Raw genomic sequence first — 16,060 nt, 5'->3', positions numbered from 1 at the left:
GCTCAGGGCTAGTAGGGAAGTGGAGAAGATCTCAATGAAAAGTGCCTATGGACTAAAAATTAAAGATCTGCAAAACTTGATAAGTCTTCCACTAGGAGGGACCTAGAAGACACTGTTTCTTTGGACATTGAATTACATTTCAAAGGTCAAATAAGAGAACAGTTGATGAGAAATAAAAATTGGTCAAAACAAACATATGTTTTGGCATCATCTGTTCTAGGGGGAGATTGTTGGACCTACAAAAGAACAAATGATATCCAAAAGCCAAAGCATGACAATGAGATCAAAAAATAAACAGTTGATAAAGCAATTCTCTCCCTAAAGATAGTGAATCTTGAACATCTAAATTAGAGCATCTATTGAAGACAAGCAAATATCCCATCAAAACCTTGGAATTGTTGTTCATAAAGAAACAAGGTATGTTGAAGCCTAAAGTCTGTTGAAGCAAAGGTCTGATGAAGAAGACTAAACATCTGTCTGGCAAAACAGATGTTTGAATCAAAGAATTAGGGGATAGTCCAAACAGGTGTTTCCCAATTTAATAGTACTTGTTTATATTAGTGTTTAGCATAGATAGATCAGATGTTAGATTTGCACAGATGTTTGCAACATTTTTGGAATATTTTCTATAAGGAATGTTAGATGTCACTATTAGGGTGATGTCAGCCTATCATGAACAGAGCTTTAGTACTTAGTACAAATAGATCTCACCTATTAGAGTTCTCACATTCTCTTTTGTACGAATAGTTTTGTGAGTAATCAGGTTGGTGAGATTGTAGAATCATTCTGTAAAACAATTGAATCATTGTGATTAATGGAAAACAATTGTTTATAATATCTTCCTCCTTGTGAATTTTATTGTGTTTCTATCAGTATTATTTACATGTATCAAACTCAGATCCTAACATGAAAGGAATATAAAGGTGTTTATGCCTTATAAGGAAAGCAATTGAGGAGTGTGTGTGTGCGCGTGTGTTTAATGTCCGATCAGACATGGGGATGGACACAAGTGTCCATGTTGACTTTCAAAGTTTACAAACATCAACAATTTTTTATAAGTTTTGAAATATATTTTGGTTGTGTGTGAGTGCATATGTCTATCGCTTGCGTCAATCAAGTATCGTAGCTGAAACAGATGTCACAAGACCACTACTGAAATGGGAAAAAGACAAAGCTAGTGCATGTTGAAGCCCATCCGTACGGATGGACATTAGGTCCATACAGACGGTTGGTTCATCCGGAAGCTTTGTATTGTGTGTAATGTCCATCCATCCAGATGGAGACCCATCCATCCGGATGGAGTCCATCCGCTAGCATGTACCATCCGGATGGAGGATGCCTATAAATAGATGTCTAGGGTCTTGCCATTTGTAACTTTTGCGTATTCTTGATGCGAAGCTCTGCCCGTTTGTAATCATGGTGAAAACGTTGTCAAATCAGTAAAGGAAAACAGTCATATTTACATCCTCGTGTTCTGTCCACGCACGTGATTGGATTCCGCACATATCATGTGTCGGTTCGCATTCAGCGGTCAAGGAATTCATGCAGATCCTGAATTCACAAGTGGTATCAGAGTAAGGTGTTTGAGTGCACGGATTAGAGACACGAAGATCAAGCTTCTTCATCAGATTCAGAGCAAAATCTTCATCTTCTTCTCATTTCTTCATCTTTTCATATCTTTTTGAACTTTAAATTGAAATTCACAAAGATTTCATGGATAAAATTGGCTGAATTTTCAATATGTTGTGCGAAAACCAGTTTTAACAAACCTTACAAAGTTTCAAATCAAAATTCAAACAAAATCATACTCAAAATTGTCAAAATCATGAACTTTGAAACTGAGTCTGTTGATGTCATTGTCCATCCGGACGGATAGAGTTCTCCATCCAGATGGATAGACTTCTTAGAAGTGTGATTGTTCCTGTGTTAGTGTTTATCCGGACCAAAGTTCATCCGGATAAAGCTCATCCAGACTAATCCCATCCGGACCAGATTGTTCATCCGGACAAGTGTCCATCCGAACCAAAGTCCATCCGGACCACAGTTCATCCGGACAAGTCCATCCGAACCAGAATTTCTTTAGTGTGTTTTGTTTGATTGTCAGATTTAATCAAGTGTTTGAATTGTGTGTTTTGCAGGATATCATGACTGAAGAATTTTATAACACTTTTTACAAGGCCTTCACTTCTGAATCGAACGAAACACCAAATGTTGCACCGAAAAGTATTTCTAAAGCTATAAATGATAATATAAAACATGAAAAATTTTACGGAGCTCATTCTAAACCACCTAAGCTGGATAACATCGAAGATTATACTTGGTGAAAAGAACGATTTCTTAACTGGGCAAAAGCATATGCTCATGAAAGCTGGTTTTGTATGAAGTTTGGGTACAAGAGGCCGAAAAATGATAAAGGTGAAGAACTTGCACTTGGAGATTCGGAAACTGAAGATTGAAAAAGTATTTTCTCATGAGTAAAGGATGATTGCCTTAATCCAACAATCGATCAGAGATGATATTTTTGCACTTCTTAATCATGATGGCTCGTCAAAATCGGTCCGAGAAGCGTTACAGGTTTAAGCTGAGGGTGGCAAACAAATTAAAAAGAACAAAATTTCATTACTTAAAAAGGAATTTGATTTGTTTGATTCTATAAAAGGTGAAGCTGTGAGACAAATGATCGAACGTTTTTGTCACCTTAAAATAGAACTTGATAGGTTTAGGATAGTAAAAAATCATGAAGAAATCATTGATAAAATCATCGAGGCTTTACCACATTCAGATCAGTGGTAATCATTTGTGTTTATATTGAAAAATGATGTAATGTTTGATGAAATTACTTTGGATGTTTTGATAGAAAAGATTGAAAGTCATGAGCTTGAACGCAAAAACAGAGCAAATGAGCAGCTCTATTATCAACAAAACGTGGGTCTTTATTACAGAGGAAGCTTACCGTCAACAATTGAATCACCAAAGATTGGTATAGCTTTCAGTGTTGAACAATCAAAAGATTCATCAATAGGTAGTTCATCAAGTTACAATCCAGGATATCACTCTTCTTCAACAACATCAAATGCCGAAGAACCCGAAGAGATTCATTGCAACATTGCATTGAAGTTGAAAAATTCTCCGAAAATGAGTATCAATGCTGCTAAACAGCAAATGGGTTTCTTAGCATCGATTCTGGAGTCGTATGAGAGTTTGGTGGCAGGGAGAATTGGAAACCCCGAAATGACAAAAGAAGATTATGACCAAATATAGAGGAGATGGAACTCATCGATATCAGATGGTGTTTAACTAGTGGAATTAGAAGAGCACAATGGTTCATGGAGATAACAGGGAGGCAATGTCTTGAAGGTTCAAATACAAAGTTGGGATTTGATAAGTCAAAGGTTACATGCTTTCGATGTAAGCAGAAATGTCATTTCAAAAGAGAGTGTGTCAACCGAGAAGTTGCTGATCATGCTAATCCATTTCATGATGACTAATATAAGAAAGCCATTTATCATCGAAACAGTGAGCAAACGTCAAAGTCGGATCTAAAACAGATTGCTGAAGGGTCATCCAAAGAGAAGAAACATGGCATGCTGACGATAAGAACAAGTAGTGGACTCAGGGTAACTCATGAAGATGAAGGATTCAATTGGAGCAAATATATACCGGAAGAAGATAAAAGAGCTTTCGTTGCTGAGATGAAAGAGAGAACGAAAGAGGAAATCCTGCAAGAAAAAACATACAGAGAAAGTTATTTCGCAGATTGCAGAATATAGGAAATGCAGGAAGAGTATGAAGACGCGAGAAGCTGCAAAAGATGGGATAAGAAAAGAGAGTGTTTCTTCAATCGAAAAGGAGATTCGGTTGTTGATAAACGAGAAGTGGTGTGCAATGATGTGCTTGCAGTTATTCCTCTGTCCGGTGAACTCTATTCAAAGAAAGCATCTGACAAAGATTATCTCAAGAAGCTGGACAAGATAATCAGGGGAGTGATGAGAGCGAGTGTGAAACAGAGAGAAGAAGAAAAGATGAAGAAAGTGTTGAGATGTTGGTGGAAGAGCTGAAAAAAACAACAAAGAAAGAAGAAGTGGCTGAAGATGAAAGCCAGAAGTCAGCTGATGATAGTTTAGAGAAGTCAGCAGAAGAAAAGGTTGTTACTGAAAAACAACAAAATGAAGAGGTGAAGAAAGAAGAAGAATCAGGTGAAGAGAAGCAGGAGAAAGGTGATGTAAAAGATAAAGAGTCGGCCGATGAAGTTGTTGCTGAGTAACAACAGGAAAAGGAAGCTGATCAGAAGAAGACGACAGAAATACCCGAAGTGCCAACTACTGAGGTAAATATTTCAACAGAATTTTCTGAAACCTTAAATAAAACTGGTGAACAGTGCAAGAAATATATGAAAACGTGCAATGCTTGTACTGAAAAAGATGAAAAATTCAGAACAAAAAATATAGAATTTACTAAAATTGAAAGAATTTTCAAAGACATATGTAAAGAAATGTTTGAAAAAGAAAAGATTTTGATAGATAACGATGAAAATATGACACAAAAATGTAAATTTTAGAAAAGGAAAATGAGTTTTTGAAAGAAAAGTGTTCAAAAATGACTGAAGAATGCTTACAAAAAGAAAATTTTTTTAAAGAAACGAAAACAGAGTATGATTCACTAAAACTTGCATATTATATTACAAAAGAGTCATATGAAGCAGTGAAAAGTCAAATGAAACTTATTCAATCTAGACTTGTTCATTGTTCTGAAACATCTGAAACTCTTAAGCGACAATATTCTGTAAAGCAAAAGGTTGTAAATTCTTATACTGAAGAAGTTGCTGAGCTTAAAGGTAAAATGGCTTAATTATAACAAGAAATAACAAGTTGAAAAGTTATCATGCTTCATCATATGTTCTTGAACGTATTTTCAACATAAAACCGGATAATAATGATTCTGAGAAAAACAAGAAAGGAATTGGCTCAGAATATCATCAGGTTCCACCACCGTTTGAGAAAAAAGTTCACATTCTATGATGACGAGAAGGTGGAAAAAGCTTTCAACATGCTTGATCAATTGCTAGACAATATTGACATAACTTATTCCAAATCTGATGATACGAGTGATTCAAAGGTGGTAGGTAAGGTCATTGAAAATGTTTTGCAAGATGATTCTACGAACTCAGATAAGTCTGAATCACATAATGAAGATGAGGGAAGTTTTCATGAAAGTTATTTGAAAAATTCAAAGACTGAGAAAGTTGTGAATGATGATTCAAAAGGATTGGTTTATACCATGATTGGATCGGACAAACTATTCTTGGATGATGAATTTCCAATTCAAAATGTGATTTCAGATAAAATTAACAAAGTTTTCAAATTGATAGAAATTGAAAAGTCCAAAATTTCAAAATTTGATGGAAAGAGCAAGAAAACTTTTTATAACAAACCTGGTTACAAAAAGAAAAATATGAAGGCTGGGTTGGGTTATAAGAAGAAACAAAATCACAAACAATTTGGAAAGACAAATCTTCATAAAAAGATGAACTTTGTTCACGGAAAAAGTTCTGAGGAAGAGAAAGAACTCAAATTTAGACGACAGTCTAGTGAAGAGTTCTATGCTCAAAAGAAAATGCAACAACATGCTAAAGATGTATCAAAAAGAATATGCTTTAAATGTGATCAAATTGGACATCTTGCTCGCAAGTGTCCAAATCCGAAGCCTGTTGGTGTTGAGAAAAATAAGTCTGATGTTGTGAATTAGAAATCAATCAAGTTTGAATCAAAACAAACTTGGAGACCAAAAATGTTAAATGTTGAATCACAACAATCTTGGAAACCGGTGACACCCAGATTTAGGACAACACAAAATTGAAAAACAACTGCTGATGAAATAAAACCAAATAAGTTTTGGAAACCAAAAGTTGTTGTTCTAAATCAAAATAGTCAAAATGAATCAAGATTTTATAAAAGAAATGTTTCAAAAGGTCAAATCTGGGCGGTTAAGTAACAAAAGGTTTCTGTTGATGAGAAAATTAAAGAGAATGTTTTTTAGAAGACTGAACGAAACTTTCCAGTGTTACCTGGAAAGATACACATTCAACTACCTAAGTCAAAACATGCTTGGGTTGCTTTGTTCAAGTGATTAAGTTGAGTGAATGTGTAGGTGCTCCAGATAGAAGCTGATTGTCAGAATGATTAAAGGAGCAGCCTAGTGATGTGCGTGAAGTGTGTTATATTTTTAGATATATATTTAAGCCCTTTTTACACTTTTAGCCAAGTTTTAAATTTATAAAACACGATATTTACTAACACTAAACACACATATGGGCAAGTGCACCCATCGTGGACGTAGTATAGTGTTGGTAAGATACCGAGGTCGTCCAAGGACACAAGAGCTTTTAATACCGGTTTATCCTCAACGTCTAATCAAATCAAAAAGTTAGAAAAAATGATTTAAACTAAGAAAAATAAAAACTAACTAAATGCTGAAAAATAAAATAAAAATAAAAACAGATAGACAAGATGAATCACTTGGATCCGACACGTGTATTAGTATAACCTTTGATTATTTTCGCACTTTTGCACTTGTTTAAGAGATTATCTTAGTTATTGTAGTAGGCCCCTCTTTTGAAGGCGACGTTACCCTCAACCCAGTAGTTTGAGTCAGCAAGGATACAATCCTAAAGGGTCGGATTATTGAAAGATAATGAATTAAGTTATTAATGCAAATTATGGTAGGCCCCGCTTTTGGCGGTGACGTTACCCTCGGCTAAGTAGTCTGAGTCAGCAGGGATACAGTCCTAAATAGCCGGGTTATAGTATTAATAGTAGTTAACTTATGAGGGGGTCAAAGAGTTTGGATCCCCGCCATCCAATACCTATGGGTATTGAAGGAGATCCTACTAAATTTGACCCAGGTCCCAAGCAGGACCTCTAAACGATGAACAAGGGCAAGACCTTTACCAAACCGTTCCCTTAACCCCCGACCAGGTAGCCAACATACCTCCATATAGACCGTGGAGATATGAATGGTGAAAATCTTTTATTTTATATAGACAGTAAAATAATGCCAAGACACCACGGACAAACGATAAGGAAAGATCACCTTCAACATAAGTAACTAGTTATTAAAGTCATTAATACAAAACCAAATAAAAAGTGCAAAAGATTAAAAATAAAAAGTATTATACTAAACACTTGTCTTCACCAAGTGATGTAAGAGACTTAGGCAAACATGGCCTTGATTGTCAAGAACTCTTACGATCAATCTTGGATCCCGAGACGACTCACACACTCTATGATGGACAATGGATGATGGTGGTGGATGATGGTGTTATGGTGGTGGTGGGTGGTGGATGAGGTGTGAGAGAGGTGGTGTGCCAAGGGATGAGTTGAAATGAAGCCAAGCACTCCTATTTATAGGCTGAACAGAAGCCTGGGCACGGCCCCGTGTCCGCTGGACACGCCCCCGTGTCCGCTGGACACGCCCCCGTGTCCGCTGGACACGCCCCCGTGTCCGCTGGACACGCCCCCATGCCCGTCTGACACTCTCTCTCTTCATTAATTGTAATTCGCAATTACAATAAATGCACCTGCAGCACTCTGACCACGCCCCCGTGTCCGCTGGGCACGGCCCCGTGGTGGGCAATAGAAGCTTCTATTACTTTGTCTTTTCTGCCAGGGCTGACCATCCTGGACACTGCCCCGTGCTCGCTGAGCACGGCCCCGTGTTGAGCTGGACACGCCCCGTGTCCGCTGGACACAGCCCCGTGTTCAGCTGGGCACAGCCCCATGCTCAGCTTTCTTCTTGTTTTTGCTTTGGGAGATGCTGTCGAGGAGTCGGGCATGCCACGTTTCTTCCTTTTCTTTGTATTTATGTTGGATTTGGCTGCATTTTTGCTTCTTTTGTTCATTTAAGCTCTTTTAACCCTGAAAATACAAAAGGAAGACAAAAGTACACTTTTTCCAACATTAGTACTTAAAAAGGGTTAGTTTTATGCCTCATTTGATGTAATTTATATGTTGCATTTTACTCACATCAAATACCCCCACACTTGAATCTTTGCTTGTCCTCAAGCAAAACTCTTTAATATGTGGCTTACACTCCCAAATGGAATGGGTAGAAGAGAAGGTTTTGGGCTTGTCTTGAGTGTCGGGAATCCAAGATCTTTATTGGGTTTTATTTTTATACTATTTACAATCCTATTCGTTGTGATTTATTTAGAACGTTTCATAAGAGAAATTACTTATTTGGGCATAACATGCCTTTTTAAAATTTCATTTATATACAAGTTCACATACTTCACGGGGGATCACTCAACACTCGGCCGAAGGTGTATTTTTAGTGAATCACTCGAGAGCGGCATGGAACTTATTCCTACCATAAGCTTGCCAAGCAATCAATCCTCCTCCTTTTTAACTTTATACCTTTGTAAATATCAAGAGGACTTTTTGGGTGAAGGGTTAGGCTTGGGCTAAAGGTGGGTGGTTGGGTTAGTAGTTAGTAAAAGGGCGAAAAGCGTAAAAAGCGTCGGTTTTCGTAAAACACTTTGTTTTTTTTTTTTCTTTTTTTTTTCTTCACTTTTTTTTTTATTCTAATGAAGCATTTTTCAAACAAGGTTTCTTTTGATGAGCTTGTTTGTTTATTGCTAACTTCATCTCTTTTTTTTTTCTTTTTTCTTTTTTTTTCTTTTTTCTTTTTTTTTTTTTTTTTGTGTCACAAGAAAACCGAGCTTTGTTACTAAAATAAAGGGTTTAAAATGAAAAAGGTTTTGGTGGGTAAAGGGTGTTTGTTTTGGGGAAAGAAACGAAAAGGTTTAGGCTCAAAGGGGTTAACTAGGGGGATTTTTGGGTAGGTGGTAAAAAAAAGAAAATTAATGGTGTAGAAATAAAAAGGGGTTAGTCCTAATGCCTCCATCATTTACTTACTCGGGTTTAAGTTGGTAAGGACCGGGAATGTATCGTCGTGGCAAGTTCTAGAGTCGTAAGAACCAAGCGGCTATTCACACAAGAAACGAAAAATGAGCATTTAGTTTAAAGATGTATATTTGTATGCTCAATAAAGGCTCAAAACTCACTTTTGTGGGAATGGGTTTTTATGTGATCAAGTATATATAATCAAATTTTAACTAAGATTGTCATGCCGTTTCATAATCTTCTTATTTGGTTCTTTTTATCACGACACTATCGGTTGTAAATTTATAAAAATATAACCTTTTTAGAACTTGTTATTCCCAAATTAAACCAAGACAAGTAAAAAAAATGAAAAGTTTTTGAAAAAATTTGGGGTGATTAGCGGTTCCAATAGAGTTTTGTGTAAGGCTTGTTATTAGGACTTGCAAAATTCAAGGTTTTAGCATCCCCCCACACTTAAATTACACATTGTCCTCAATGTGTCCCAAAAATAAGATTTTCGGTTGATTAGAATGTGTAAAAGTGGGTTAAAAACAAGATTTTATGGTACTGGGTAGCTGAACACGGGGTGGTGTTGGCTGAGCACGGCCCCATGTCCAGACTGCCAGTACCAAAAGTAAACAGAAGGCTGGGCACGGGGGCGTGTTCAGTGAGCACGGCCCCGTGTCCAGATACCTGAACTGGGCATTTCTGCAAATTTTTGGGCACGGGGGCGTGTTGGGTGAGCACGGCCCCGTGCTGAACTTGCTGTAATGAAGAAAAATTGTCGAGAGGCTCTGTTTTTGTGCTTGGGGTGTTGGTTCAAGCTTCCCTTAGTGTCCTTCACCATCCCGAGTGTGTTTTATTCCTGAAAATTAAAAACTAAACTAGAAAACATAAAGGTTAATCTAAACTAAACTACGGATAGTTCCGCGGAATGCCTCCGTGGTGCGCCACGTTTATAAGGGTCCTTGGCTAGACCCACCTTATCAGGTGGCTCTGGCTCATCTTCAATTAGGGGGTCGTCGTTGCCAAAAGGATATTTCATTGAGCGCTCAAGATCTATGCTCCCACTACAAGAAAATGAAGCTAATGTAACTCTAGTAAAATGTTACATTAGGCCTTGAAAAGGTTGCATTAGGCCTAATGCAACCTTATATTGGGAGCTGCATTAAAAGCAGTTGCATTAGACCTAATGCAACTTTTTTGAAGCCTAATGCAACCATTTTTGTAAGTGTTGCGTTTACTATTCAAATGCAACCTTTATTGTATGCAACCTTTTTACATTCTAATGCAACTTTTCCTACACTTAAATGCAACTTTTTATATACTATAAGGGGACTCGGGGCGGTCCGTTATGGCCCCCCGAGCACGCGTTATGAAGATCCACAACACCGCCGCCGCCCAAAAGAAAACGCGTGGAAATAAGAACGCGTTTAGTGTATCACGCGTTGAAGTTTTGAGTTTTATAGGGTATGACTTGTACATTGTGCATTAATACTTGTATATTGGAATCCCCATCACTAGTGATTCCACCCCTCCTACATTTCTATCACTAGTGATGGAAATTGGATTGATGACATGGCATTAGTTGATTGGATAGTGGGAGTGATGGAATCCATCACTAGTGATTCCACCCCTAGTCCCCTAATGCAACCTTTATTATAGTTTTGTTACAAAATAGCAACCTTTTTTTAAGCTTAATGCAACCTTTTTTTACAGTAAATGCAACCTTTTTTACACGCAAATGCAACTTCTGACATAAATATAATTGTTAATAATTAATATGAATTTAATTGCAATTTAGCCAAAACAATATTAACACAAATATCATTGCTAGTCAAATAGTGTACCTTAACATACTTTTCCAAACTCAAATAACAAAAAAAGTCAATACCAAAGTGTCAATTACAATAATAAAGAGTAACTAAAACATTCTACGCATCTTGATCTTCAACTTGTAGTTGTTTCGTAACATTTCCACACAGATCTTCCAAGTCTTGTCGCTGGATATCAATATCTTGTCGTATAGCTTCAAGGTCAACTTTTTTTCTTTCATGATCCTCTTTATTCACTTAATGAGTTTCAAACGACTGCTTTTTCACAACTTTAGCTTGCAAAAACCTCCTGAAGAAATTGTCCCGTCATCTGTATATGGATGTTCCCACCGTACCAACATTTTCTCAAAAATAAAAGAAGAAATTAAAAAGAAAACACATTTAGCTACAGAATAATACACAATTTCCAGTAGACATAAAACATAGAGCCATCCTACATTTAACACTTTTGCATATCACAACTATAAACCTCAGTACTGTGTGTATTGGGGGACGAGAAAAACAAATTGGTAAGATATAGCAAATTATAAAACACTTACTTGGTTACCAGGGACATACTAAGGCATTCGTCATGCTTGAACATGCATATGAAAAGGAGAATAACAAACTAAAAAATCATATGTAAACCGCTCACACTGCGAGATGTATTTGGTTCAAACCTAGGAGGCAGATTTCTGCTTGGGATTGGCTCAATCTGCAAAACAGAAAAAGTGAACAAAAAGAAAACCGAGAAGAAAAGGCAAGCTAAGAGTAAAAAGGGATAAACTTTCAAGTGAAAATAAAGCCACTCCTGTTGAGTAGCATACACATAAATATTTGTTTTTATGTTCTATAACGAGCTGATGAAGCTTGGCATTCTTCAAAAGCAATTAGAATCGCCTAACCATATTAGTGTCACTGACACGATGTTTTTCCCAGTCCACTATTATATTAGTTAACAGAAAATTATGAGGGTCGTGAGGAATAATGGGTGGTCGATAGAGATGTAAATGAGCTGAGCTACTCAAGATCACTCGAAAAAGAGCTTGAAACGAGCCGAGCTTAAACGAGCTCAAGCTTGACTTGTGATGCTTAAACCGACTCGGGAGCCTAAACGAGCCCATTATTTATACAATTTTTAACTGATATAATAAATATATATTTCAAATTATAATAATTAGTATCAAATTGTTTTCTATTTTTAAAAACGCATTAGTTAGTTATTACACTTTTTAAGAAAATAGACATAAAAGTGTTTACGATAGAGATCTCAGGCTCTGGTCAACTGGTTTGCATCCCTATTCATAACATGGCAAAAGATCTTTGATGGAATTTTATACATACTAACTCCTTTAAATTGTCAACCAATAGTATTTACGTTATAAGGATATAAAAATGACAGATAGATTGAACATCTGAACTTGAATAAAAAGTCGTTACGTATTACCCGAACCAAAATAGTTTTTTTTTCTAAATTGACCCATCCTGGCCCGAACCCTAAAAACCCAAACCCATTCTACCCGGACATGCCACCCAACCCGCTGATTTTGCCACCTCTAATAAGAATGTACTAAATTCCTAGCTGCAACAATAATTAAAGAAATCTTCATTACATATAGAATTATAGATATAAGATAGTTATTTAAAATTTAAAAAAAACATTTTTATTTAACTTTAACTTCATATAAAGGGTAACAAATCACCTAAAAAAGCATGTAAGGGGTCCATGTTTTAATCTAAGACTTCATAGTTCAACCCTAAGCTTCTGTGCCTAAACAACTTTCGTAGCTTTCTCCTGAGTATTTAAGAAACTATGCTGATGAAATTAATATAAAAATCAAACTTACTTATAAAAATCAAAGTGTAGCATGCTGAAACATTAAAAAGTGTAAATTAAGAGCTGATGACCTTTTTACTCGTGATAAGATAGACACGCATAATTAATAGGATGTAAGCCAGCCACTGCAATGAACGGACTAATTGCGTCATACTGAATCAAATTCTCAATCGTGGATTGTCCGATCACCACCAGCACCCACTCTTCTTTCACCGCCTATCGACCTTCTCAACCCTCCCAACATACTGGGTAAGACCTGCAGATACCAATACTTAGCGTATATAAACTCTAAAAATACATATTTATCTTTGAATCACAGAAGCAAAATAGATTACAATTATGTTTTCACAAATAATGGACTTTTACAAACAACTAGTGGAATTTCTAATCTTTAATACCTTACAAGAACAAAAGGCAAGATACCAAAAGAAATCTAAGTTTTTTAATATGCAAAACACTTCCTCATTCCATACCATCTAAAACAATCTTTAGGACTGCTATAGATGAACTAATTTGATTGTATGAGGCAATTAATAGGTCCAAAATATGGAATACCATATCACATAAAAGAGGCCAGTAATCTGCATCTTGAAAACTTTGTTGAAGCATTACATCAAACAGTTGGTGTGCATCTTTAAACCTTTAGTTTTAAACGGCACAACATAAAATCTTGGCCCTAAATCATAAAGTTACATATCTGGATCACCACCATAATGAAATAAAAGAGATAATTACACTAATAATCTTATACAGTTCGGCTAGTACCTTAGTAACAAAGACATGTTAGTCCTGGTTTGAAGCCCTTGTAACAATGTGTTACGATACAAAATGGTGATCAAGAAGTAATGAGCCAAAGATAGAGAAGAAGAAGAAATCACAGAGAGAAGAAGAGATGGATCGTGAGGAAATATTCTTAATTAGGGCATTTTAGGAGGCTGTGAGATTTTGGTGGGAAGATGAAAATGAAAAATTAAAACTGAGAGGGAAATATGAGGAGAGTATGTTTAGTGGGGAAACTGAATTTGGGGAATGAAAAATAAAGCATTTTTTAATTTCAAATAGATAAAAATAACAAATGTTATAAGTTATTTTTTATTTATTTTTAATCAAACTCATATAAGAAATCAAATAATATATTATATAAAACTAATAGGATATTGTATATAAGAGTTGTATAAAATATGAATATATATATATATATACACACACAAAATAAAACTATAAAATGATTCTTAATAAGTCATGTTAGGCGTTTAGAGATATATACACTCATGCATGTCTTAATGAACTATATTGACTTCCAATGAGTTATATATATATATATTTTTAGTATCAGCATCTGTCATCTTTTATTTTCAATTTTAGGTATTTTTTAAATTAATCAAACCACTTATTTTATAACAAAAGAGTATATATCAAATATGACAAAACAATAATATATGTTTTTTTTTACTATTTACAAATCAAACATTTTTAAGATTTTTTCTCACTTTCATTGAATTACGCAATAACAGTTGCATATAAATTTTAATAATGCAATTTTTCAAAAAAAAGGGTTGCAATTTTTAATAAGATTTGCAAACTTCAAAATAAAAAGGTTGCAATTTCATTAAAGTTTTGCAACCTTTAATGAAAAATGTTGCATTAGATCTTTTAATGCAACCTTTATAATGAACGAAGTTGCATTAGAGTCAAATGCAACATAATTGATAAAAGTTGCATCTAAAAGGTTGCATTAGGCACATTTTCTAGTAGTGTCCTTTTGAATGCCCCTAATTGAAGAGGTAGATTGTTGAATTTCCGGTTTTTCAAAGCTCTATGAGTTTGTACAAAAGGTTTTCCCAAGACTAAGGGGGCGTCATCTAGGATGACGAAGTCGGTTGGGATTACCATTTGATTTGTTTGAACCAAAACATCTTCAACTACACCGATTGATTTTATTACTTTCCGATTGGATAGAAAAATGGGTATTTGAAGTGGAGTAAAATCACTAACACTTAATTTTTCAAAAATGTAGTTAGGCATTATGTTAACACAAAGATCCTTATCGATGGTGATATTGCTAATAAATGAATTTTGAAAGAAACATGGAACCGGTGTAATGTTAATTTCAAAAGGATCTTCTTTTATTAGCGAGGTTTGATCATTAGTTAACTTAACACTTACTAAGTCATTGATTTTAGCATTAGTGTTTAACTCTTTTAAAAACTTGGCATGAGGGGTTATTAAACAATGATTTCGAAAGTAGGTGACAAGAGAATAATTTCCTCAAAATTAGACTCTTCTTGAATTTTAACATTATCGGACTCACCATTTTCGTTGTTTAACTCATGCGTCGGTTTTTCACTTTCTTGTTCTTCCATTTTTACACTTTCAACTATCTCTACGTTATTATCATTTTTTAGCTCTTCTCTTGCGCGGGATTCCTCTTCCCTTGCGCGAGATTCTTTTATGCAACGTTCGATAGTTTTAATGTGTTCTAATATCCTATTGGTCACTTCGGTGAGATTGAAAGAATTTGGATCCTCAAAGCTTGAATCCGGTTGTTCGATCCTTGGCTCCTCATAATTCTCATATGAAGTAGATGGTTCACACCATTGTTCTTCATTGTAAGTATATGATGGATAAGGGTCGAAACTTTGTTCTTCATAGTACTCATATGAGGTGGGTTGTTCACGCCATGGTTCCTCATAATAAGAGTATGAAGGTGGTGGCTCATATCTGGAGTCCTCAAAGTATGAGTATGAAGGCTCATACCTTGGTTCGTCAAAATATGAGTATGAGGGAGGAGGTTCATACCTTGGGTCTTCATAGGATGTGTATGAAGTTGATGGCTCGTACCTGGGCTCCTCATAATGGTTGTATGAATTGGATGGTTGATATGAAGTACTATATTGAACCGAGCGTGCATTGCGACAATTAGTGCAATAATTACCTCTATAATCATCCTCATCATAGGTGTAGTTGTAACCTCTTGAGTATTGATCCATAGGAATCACTCAACAGATCACAACTGAGTCTCGGGACCAGAAAACAAAAATAAGACGGAAACAGAAGCTGGACACGGCCCCGTGTTTGGTGAACACGGCCCCGTGTTCAGGGACTGTATCTGGGCGTTTTAATTAAATTAACTGGTCACGTTGAGCACGGGGGCGTGTTCAGCGAGCACGGCCCCGTGTTCAGACTCTGTATCTGGGTATCTACTCTAAAATATGCAGCACGGGGGCGTGTTCAGTGAGCACGACCCCGTGTTCAGGCTACTGTAAATGCAAAACTAAACTAAAATGCAGAAAAATGCGCGCGTTTTAAAAAGGTTTTGAAAAATAGATTAGGCCGTCGATTTTAAGCTTTCTTAAAATCCTTGTGTCCCCGGCAGCGGCGCCAAAAACTTGATGTGTGTCGGTGTGTATATAATTTAGATGTATATTTAAGCCCTTTTTACACTTTTAGCCAAGTTTTAAATTTATAAAACACGATATTTACTAACACTAAACACACATATGGGCAAGTGCACCCATCGTGGACGTAGT

The 16,060-nt window shown here is 36.0% G+C and overlaps 1 protein-coding gene and 1 long non-coding RNA gene across 2 annotated transcripts; one reads left to right on the top strand and one right to left on the bottom strand.

Annotated features, from left to right (window-relative positions):
* Window positions 1–3,773: 3,773 nt before the first annotated feature.
* LOC110920278 (ENTH domain-containing protein C19F8.03c-like) lies at window positions 3,774–4,264 on the top strand. The gene is made up of 2 exons (XM_022164498.1): window positions 3,774–3,915; window positions 3,963–4,264. Exons 1-2 carry the CDS (start codon window positions 3,774–3,776, stop codon window positions 4,262–4,264), a joined length of 444 nt encoding a protein of 147 aa, XP_022020190.1.
* A 6,423-nt stretch (window positions 4,265–10,687) lies between these two features.
* Window positions 10,688–13,554, bottom strand: LOC110915074. The gene is made up of 3 exons (XR_002578740.2): window positions 13,296–13,554; window positions 12,602–12,786; window positions 10,688–11,408 (listed from the first exon to the last, which is right to left on the bottom strand). It is a non-coding gene; the product is annotated as an uncharacterized LOC110915074 (long non-coding RNA).
* Window positions 13,555–16,060: the final 2,506 nt, after the last annotated feature.

Source organism: Helianthus annuus, chromosome 12 (assembly GCF_002127325.2).
Source record: "Helianthus annuus cultivar XRQ/B chromosome 12, HanXRQr2.0-SUNRISE, whole genome shotgun sequence".
Classification (NCBI taxonomy): domain Eukaryota; kingdom Viridiplantae; phylum Streptophyta; class Magnoliopsida; order Asterales; family Asteraceae; genus Helianthus; species Helianthus annuus.
This window is presented reverse-complemented; position numbering and strand designations above follow the sequence as displayed.

Excerpts from the sequence above, each read along its gene's own strand:
- LOC110920278 (XM_022164498.1), top strand. The coding sequence starts at position 3,774 with ATGCAGGAAGAGTATGAAGACGCGAGAAGCTGCAAAAGATGGGATAAG. Across the intron at positions 3,916-3,962 it reads TGCAGTTATTCCTCTGTCCG|CTGGACAAGATAATCAGGGG; the intron begins GTGAACTCTATT and ends TATCTCAAGAAG.